This window comes from Cydia amplana, chromosome 25 (assembly GCF_948474715.1).
Source record: "Cydia amplana chromosome 25, ilCydAmpl1.1, whole genome shotgun sequence".
NCBI lineage: Eukaryota > Metazoa > Arthropoda > Insecta > Lepidoptera > Tortricidae > Cydia > Cydia amplana.
The window spans coordinates 5,347,297-5,356,299 of record NC_086093.1 but is presented as its reverse complement, the minus strand read 5'-3'; the positions used below and the strand labels follow the sequence as shown (position 1 = coordinate 5,356,299).

Here is a 9,003-nt window from a genome sequence, read left to right as displayed (position 1 = left end):
TCGCATTGAGAATATCCATTGCTGTTAGGGTATTGCTTAATGCACCTACTATTTGACTTGAATCCATTGACTTACATATAAAGACGGGCCTCACGGGCACTAAGAATGGTGCTAGTTCAGCGGTGTCACTCACGAATTCGAGCCAATCGTGCAATCTAACGCAATTAGTTGCGATCAATCTCGCGTAACTCATCAAACAAACGCGTTGCGGCGAGACTGCGCGATTGGCTCGAATTTGTGAGTGACACCGCTGTACTGGCACCATTCTTAGTGCCCGTAAGGCCCTTTCTTCTTTGCCCAACCCATGTTCCCAGTTTATCTGGCCCCGTTTAGTGCCCGTAAGGCCCCTCTTTACGAAGTAATATATAAGTCAATGCTTGAATACTATAGTTTGTACCATAGCTGTTAAATGTTTTATTGTTAGGCCACGGACTTGACGCAAGCTGGGGCCCGTTTTTCAAAAGCTTGTAACTTGTCATGTCGCTTTTTGACAGCTTTTGTTAGAAAGGGACTTCCATTTGTATTACAAGTTACAAGCTTTTGAGAAACGGGCCCCTGCGAGCGGAAAATCAAGGCTAGTTATCCTTTAGCCGCCTAGAAGTCTTCCATTCCATTCTAATCTTTATTTTGACAAATCAAAGTTTCATTTCTTTTCGCAAGTTGTCTGGACGGTTAGAGGTTTATACATTGCACTCGACTAAATGAATGAAAGCTATGATTTGCCGCTCGCCGTGCCGCGCGTCGCTTGCGTTCAGTCCGCGGCCTTCGTGTTTATATCGTGTAAAATTATATATGTATAAGTAAAAAAAAACATAATCATTTTTATTTAGTTTTGTTTTTTACTGCCTCTTCTTGGGTTGCTGTATTCATTGTATATTATTTTTCTGTAGTTATTGAGATGTGCAATAAATAGTATTTGGTTTCGAATGTATAATTAGAGTTATCGAAAATGTCTTACTTTACTTGTAAATATTATTAGGATTTGCGATATATTTTTATTGTTGTAATATTATTTAGATTTATTTCTAAATTTTAAGAATATGTAAAAAACTAACCTAAGACAAAAGATTATCATAATCAATAATAAATAAATACATATTTGATTGATTGTAAAACTTTTCATTAGGCCTATCCTTTTTAGGGATTCACAATTCCACACTCACAGTCAACTAGAAACTCTTATAGCTATCTACATAAATATATAAATATACATTAACAAAAGAATAGTATGTCATCTTTGTCGTATCCTCAAGACAAGGATGAAAGTGGACACTCTTCACCAGTGATGTCCCGATATTCCTGAGAGCCTACCGCGAACCACGTTCGACGTGTTGCCTCTCTGTCGCACTTGTAAATTCGTATGTAAGTGTGACAGGGAGGCAACACGTCGAACGTGGTTCGCGGTAGGCCCTCTGATGTTATTCTGCCCACCCAACGCGTGGCCATACGTCCGTCCCAACTGAGTCGCACCATAAGTGCTGCTGAGTATACAGATAAGTAGAATCATACAACGTATTTTCGTTCCGATCGTACCTTTTTTTAAGAGGGGAAATGCTTTACGCATACCACCCGGCGCGGGGACGGGCCGGGATGGTTATGTTTACCCACTAAAACCCCTCTGTTGCCGCCTCGCTGTTATACGGCGAGGTCCCAGGAACGCCGAAGTACTCTTCCGCAACCTCGCCAGGTTCCGATCATACCCGGTCCAACAGATCTTGGTAATTAAACGGGACAACGCTGCCGGTGTCAAGGAGACGTTTTGGCCGGCTTCAGTCCGGGTGGCATTTTTACAAGCTTTTATGTAACTTACAAAGTGTGTACGTTCCAGTCAAATCTTGCAAGCTAAATTAGACCCACTTCCATTGACGTATATCTCAGGACTGGCCTTATGGGCAATAAGAATGGGGCCAGTACATCGGTGTGACACCGCTACAACGCGATTGGTTGATGAGTTCACATCGCGCGCGGGATTGGTTGCAACTAGTTGAGTTAGACTGCACGATTGGCTCGAATACGAGTGACAGCGCTGAACTATATAGGTAGTACCTTTTTTAGTGCCCGTCCTGAGATATACGTCAATGCATTTTAAATTATCTTAGACCCAAAAAATTATAAGTAAAATTTCAGTCTTATCTGCATGGTACTAAAAAACATCAAAACACCATTTTATTGAGACGTAGTGTCATGCATACTAATAATGTGTTTTGAGTTTAGCTCATATAAGTGGTATCAATGGTGTATAGTGGTAGTAGCGAACCAGTAACATACTAGAGTTAGACCAAGAAAAGTCTGCAACGATTGTGATAGCATACGCAGTGTTATTTATACGTCATCATTTCATAGAAGTTTGGCGGTAAATATAACAAGTGCACTGCGTGTGCTATCAAAATAGTTGCAGACTTTTCTTGGTCTAACTCTATGTAGATACCTATAAATTAAATAAACACCAAAATATGTGCGTTTTTAGTTTTATTTATTAAACATATTTTGTACAACAGGTTAAATAAAACAAAATAAATTTACATAGGTGATGTAAATGAATGGATAACAATAGATAAGATAATATTTGATGCAGGATAACAGTAACGGACCATGTTCTATGGACCGTTTTACTACTAGAACTAGTATTTTTAATATAACACTTTAAACTCTCGCGTTTTGTACACATATTTAATTTGACAAACGGGTCTAACGCGATATATTTTCATTGTTTTTACCTTAAATTCCGACGTTTCAGCTGAGTTGCCCCAGCTGTGGTCACGGAATTTAAGGTAAAAACAATGAAAATATATCGCGTTAGACCCGTTTGTCAAATTAAATAGTATTTTTAAGTAATAAAAATCCCTAAAATATTAGTCTAATTCTTACAAAAAAATCTTTAAATACATATAAAATAGAATATATTGTCCGTTCTAATCTAGGATTAGTATTTATCTTACTACCTATACATGTTAAATTATTTCTATATTAGGAGGACTTACTGCGTAGTAAGGATACCCGACCATGTAAGGTCAGGTGAGGTAAGAGAAACATATTAACATAGTTTACTTTGCTCGGGGCAAGATAAATCTTATGCGGAAAATCCTTTTTCTGAAAGAGGGTCATTGTTGTTCTAAAAGGTGTGCAGAAACTGACACGTTTCTGTACTAGAGCATTCTACGTTAAAAGTAAGACTTTTGTTTACGATAAGCAATTGCAATGTTAACTTTAACAGTAAAGAGTTCTTCACAAGTACGAGCACAAGATTATTCTATAACTTCAGTAAGGATTATTAAATTCTTTTAATTTAATGAATTTGTTAGGCTTCTCATGGTGAACTCGTACAAGATGTCGTTTAACCGCGTCGTGTCGTGGAAATTTCTTGTAGCATATTTCACAAGCATATGGCCTCTCACCAGTGTGCACCCGATAATGCGTTTTTAATTCGGCAAGCACCGAAAACGGCCTTTTGCAAATGTCGCATGCGTGTGGCTTACTTTCTGTGTGAAGTCTTTGTATATGAACTGTCAAGGCAGATTTATGCCTGAATTGTTGTCCGCATACTTCACACGAGTGTTGTTTGAAATCATCGTGTACCATCTTGTGGTCCTGTAAATGTCTCTTCTTTCGGAATGTCTTGTGACAAATTTCGCACTCGAAAGGTCTTTCTTCAGAATGTGTTATCCTATGATTCTTTAAGATACCTTTAGTCGAAAATCGTTTGCTACATATTTCACACATAAAATCCTTTGGTTCCTCCTTTTGCGTTTTATCCTGCTTCTCTTTCTGAACATGTTTCTTAATATGCTTAGTTAAAGGCCCTCGGAGTGCGAATAGTTTGCCACAAATATCGCAGCAAAAAGGTTTGTCAGCAATGTTGTGTTTTTCAAACAAGTGTTTTTTAAAGCTACCTTTAAATCGGAACTTCCTTTGGCATAATTCACAGGTATAAGGCTTTTCACCAGTGTGTGTTCGCATATGTTCAATCAAATAATCTTTGCTTTTGAATTGTTTATTACATATATCGCAATCGTACGTTTGCCTTTTCGATTTTTCTGAAAACTCTTTTTTGCAATCTTTGGCGTCACTGCAATCATTACTACCTTTCATTTCCTTTTCAGTGTGTTTGTCCATATGTTTAGCTAAAGTCCCCTGCAGCGAAAATAGTTTCCCACAAATATCGCAAGAAAACTTTTTATCCATGACCTTGTTGTGTTTAACTAATAAATGTTTCTTAAAGCTACATCTATATGGGAACTTCTTTTGGCATATCTCGCAGGTGTAAGGTTTTTCACCAGTGTGTACACGCATGTGCTGAATCAAACCAGCCTTTTGTATGAATTGTTTATTACATACATCGCACGGGTATCTAAAATCCCCGGTGTGAATTCTTAAATGAAGGCCGAAAGCACTTCTTGATACAAACTCTTTACCACATTCTTCACATTTAAAAGGTTTTCCCCCCTTATGATCGAACTTATGACTATCCAATGCAGACTGCGTCTTGAATTTCTTATCGCAAACTTCACAAGTGAATGTATAGTCTCCAGAGTGATGTTTCAAATGAGTGTTTAAGTAATTTTCTTCTGAAAATTGCTTCTTGCATATATGACATGTGAAATCTATCTTATCTGTAAGTGCTTGATTTTTCGATTCTTCTGACTCCTCTTTTTTGCATTCTGTTATTTCGCCTGGCTCTACGCTATTGGGATCATATCTAAAATGACTTTTTTGATGAACATTCAAATTGCACTTGAGTCTAAATGTTTTACTACATATTTCACAAGAGTATGGTCTCTCACCGGTGTGAATCCGCATGTGCACAACCCAAGGACTTCTTTGGGTGAATCTCATTTCACAAAATTCGCAGGAGAATTTGAACTTTCCCATGTGTTGTGCGTAATGTGTGTTTAAGTGGCTCTTTTGTACGAATTTTTTGTCGCATACGTCGCACGAGTACGGTCTCTCTCCAGTGTGGGAGCGGCGATGGATCATGAGTTTTCTTTTCGCACATGGGTTCTGGAACCTTCTGTGGCAAATGTCACATTCGTAGAGCTTGCTGCGGTTGGTGGAAGAGGCCGGCTTGGAGTCGTCGAGGTCGGTGAGAGTTGGTTCTAGCATAAAAGTGACGTGGTTGGACGCTGTAGGTGTAGGAACTGGTTGCGCTGAAGGCCCTGATGGTCCTCCGTATATCGCCACTGAAATAATAAGAACAAACATTAGATCTGGTACCATCCATGAAACGTATGCAAGATCCTACGTTGACTTTGCGAATAACCGTCCTTCACCCATCCGCTAATAAGTGTCTACTTAGGGAAGTCAAGTAAAGCGTCGTGAGGAAACTAGACTCCCAGTTCAAGTTCTGGATCGAAATTGTAAGAACATTTGACGGTCACTTCCGTTAAATCTAGTTTTTGTGCTATATAGTTAAGTTAATTTTGTTTTATTTTATTTTTTAGTTTTATATAATATTAACCCTAATTTTATGTTTAGTAATGATACTAACCCCAATAGACTTACGTCTGAAATAACGATTTTTATTATATTATTATTTTATTATATTTCGGTATTAGGTTGCCAAGGCTCCAGACCCGAATAGGATGCAACTTTTTTAAATTAGGGTCTATACTGGTACTGGGTGATTTTGGGGTCATAATGCTGAATATCAAAAATATCCACGTGGGACGACATAATCACGAAAAATAATCTAATGGACACCTTGAGGGTCCGTAGATTATTTAGAGGAAACGTATCGGCCCAAGGGTAAATTAATTCACGATTTTCATATCGGTCTCATGGGAAACCTTGTTCAGTATGACCATCTCAACACAATTATGACATTCAAGAATACGACCACAAAATCACCCAGTGTTTACTCTAAAACATACCCTGGGATCCGATTTTAATTTCGAACGGAACGAGAAAGAAGCTTACAGATGTGCATAATTATTATCCATCGTATTTTCACGGAAGCGTACGAACCTGTCTTGCTATTCAGTCAGTCTCGGTACAAAAAGTACTGAGGTTGACTGAAGTAGCATGACCAATACGAACGTTTCCGTGAATATACGATGGAAAACAATTATGTGTTGCACTACATCTGTACTTAAATGAGTACACACCTGATACGACCTCGCCGTCAGCCATCTCTACTTCAGACCTCTCCAGCTTGATGTCCGCTGCAGAACACAAGGTTTTATTCAGACATAAGTCAATTTTAAGTAATCAAATACATGTGTAACCAGTAACCACAGAATAAGTAATAGTAATACCGTACAGTACCGTACCGTACGTTTCACTTACTACAAAACCGAAGTTTGACAGCAATTCAGGGTCGAATCATGATATCCCTTTCTAACTCATGGCACTATCCCTTTCGGCTATTTAGGGTTGTCAAGATTCAAGCCATTATCTTATCTGTGGTCGTGCACGCAAAGAGATGTCAAGTTGTGACATTAGGGTTGACCTAATAATTGCTCGGAGCAATGCTGAGCAGAATGGAGCCGAGTTTGCCCGAAGTCAGGAGTGTCTCCCCACTGGTGTAACTTGAGTATACATGGTGTTATTGAATTCCGCTAACTTCGGGGTATGGCTAAGTACATTTAGGAAACTAAATGTCATACATACTGAATTTTCTTTGAATTTTCTTTGAACTGAAATGCTGCATAAATCGTTGTTGTAACACAGACATTATACTTAACTCAAGCAAAAAATTGATATCAAAGTCATTTTGAACATCTATCGTCCAAGATAGTACATACATACTTGTGTTTACACTCGTACTAAACACTGAGAAATGTGTGAACAGGCCCTAAGGCAAGTGTACACGCTCTTGTAAATAAATTATTGATTATCTTCAAAATGGAGTTAATTAGAATACCAGTGTCTTTGAGAAAGTAAACTTAATTTAAGCTCAGGAATGCACCCCTGAAATTGACACAGTTAAAAAAACATGTATATATCAGTTTTCCATTTCTTAATGCCTTGAATCTTTAATTTTACAATGAATATACTCACGAATGATGGTTTCCTCTCCAGCAGCTCTCTCAAACTTGATTTTCATCTTGTTACCTGCAGCAAAAAATGAGTTCACAGTTCACATTGTGGTCTATTTCATTTCAGTGAAGGACTGTAAATTATTATTTGTTATTTATTTTGATACACTAGCAGCTCTTGGAGCTAATGAATAGCACTTGAATTTAATTTTGCACTTTTTAAAGTTCTAAAATGTGTATTTTTGAAAGTGTTGACCGATGGTGCACTAACAACAGTTTCTGGTAGAAAGATTCACACATTTACCACACAATTTGGCAAGAAGTGGTTCCTAGGGTCATCAGAAAACTAGCACACTAGATTGTCTCCTAATATGTAAATTTTAGGGGATACTCTTACACATTACGACCTAGCCATACACTAAGCAAAGCTTGTATTATGGGTACTAGGCATTGATATACAGCAATGTGTAGCTATAGGAGTTCCAAACTATCCCCTTTATTCTAGTACGTCTTATAGCTTACTGGCAGTGAGCACTCCCTTGAGCCTTGCGCGCAGTTCGGCCTGACTGCGCTGCACTTGTAGCTTGAAGTCGTTCGCGTCCCGCAGCCGCGCCACGCACACCTCGCAAATCCCACATTCGTCATTCCCCATGCCCAGCTGAAAGTTACAATTAAAACTGATTATTTAATTTAAAGATTAGAAACAAAACATGCTTGCTGATTGAGGGATAGATAGAACCTGCTTCCGCCGATCGGCGGAATATAATCATGCGTGTGGAGAGACAAACTGCAGAAAGACCTTAGCGAACTCGGCGCAGTCGACTGGACAGAAACGGCTTTGGACAGAGTAACATGGCGGTATTTGGTGTTGGAGGCCAAGATCCACTTCGGGTCGTTGCGCCACAGCAGTCAGTCAGATAGAGTAGGAACTGGCGGGTCTATGTACGACCTTATTTGTGCTTGGCGTTACTGATACCTTAACTCTAGACATACACCGTCACTACAACACAAAACTGAACATATTTCAGGTTAAAATTCTAATAGCGAAATGGGCGGTGCATGTTTTGAAACTATTATAAGAGTATGCGTCATCACAGACACATCAAAACTGTAAATAATTATTAGAACAGTATGTACAAGTAATAACGAGAACGATAAAGTTATCTATACTTACATTAATATCGAAGCAGTCTTTCAGCATGTCGTAATATATCTCTGTTTTGCCGAGATGTTTATACAGCGTTTTTAGCCCCTTCTCCGGAGGGCGCACCAGGCAGCAGCTGCACGAGTGTAACTCCTCCATTTCCTTGCTTGAGAATCACAACAGAAGTTCACTTATTCAATCTTGTATCTCCAGACAAACAGGGAGATGTTATCGATCGAAAACTCGAAATTGGGGAGCGACCGAGCAATGGCGTCATCTCGTTCAATGTCCGATTGTAATCAAAATGACAGACATGACATTATTGACATTAACGAGAGTCTCGTTGCCAGATTAACGAAAGTGAATTATCGTATCAAAATTATAAGTACCGATAAAAAATTGGCGTACGTCGATCAAAGAAGTCCAATATATATTTAACGACAACACGATTTACATCTGAATTGTGCAAAAATCAGTTTTAACTCACATTCTCCTACCAGATGTTATAACAGCTATTTTTTTTGTAGTGCCTAATTGACAATACCTTCCAGAGTGAAAAAATCACATATTTCTTTAAATACTAAAATTTTTGAGTGGCATAGCCCCAGGCCCAGCGGTAAAATTATCAAACTTTTACGTACATTATCGTATAACGGCATTGGATCGTAATCCGTACCGAAACCGAAATTATCGTGTATTTACGATAATTATCGTACTCCTGGCAACCCTCGACGAGATTTTTTTTTAGTTGAATGATAGTGTTGTCCATTACCGGCACTTACCGGTTACTTTGTTGGCCAAGTTTAGAATAATATGCCAAGTTTTATTTACCGACTAAACGGCGGCGCGGTAGTCTGTTACGGCTAATAGAGTAACCGTGAGAGT

The 9,003-nt window shown here is 38.6% G+C and overlaps 1 protein-coding gene across 1 annotated transcript; it reads right to left on the bottom strand.

Annotated features, from left to right (window-relative positions):
• Positions 1–3,202: 3,202 nt before the first annotated feature.
• On the bottom strand, positions 3,203–8,420 carry LOC134659662 (zinc finger protein 271-like). Its single transcript, XM_063515338.1, has 5 exons — positions 8,149–8,420; positions 7,497–7,632; positions 6,997–7,050; positions 6,102–6,158; positions 3,203–5,177 (listed from the first exon to the last, which is right to left on the bottom strand). The coding sequence occupies exons 1-5, from the start codon at positions 8,275–8,277 to the stop codon at positions 3,259–3,261; spliced, it is 2,295 nt and encodes a 764-aa protein (XP_063371408.1). The 5' UTR covers positions 8,278–8,420; the 3' UTR covers positions 3,203–3,258.
• Between the last annotated feature and the right edge of the window lie 583 nt (positions 8,421–9,003).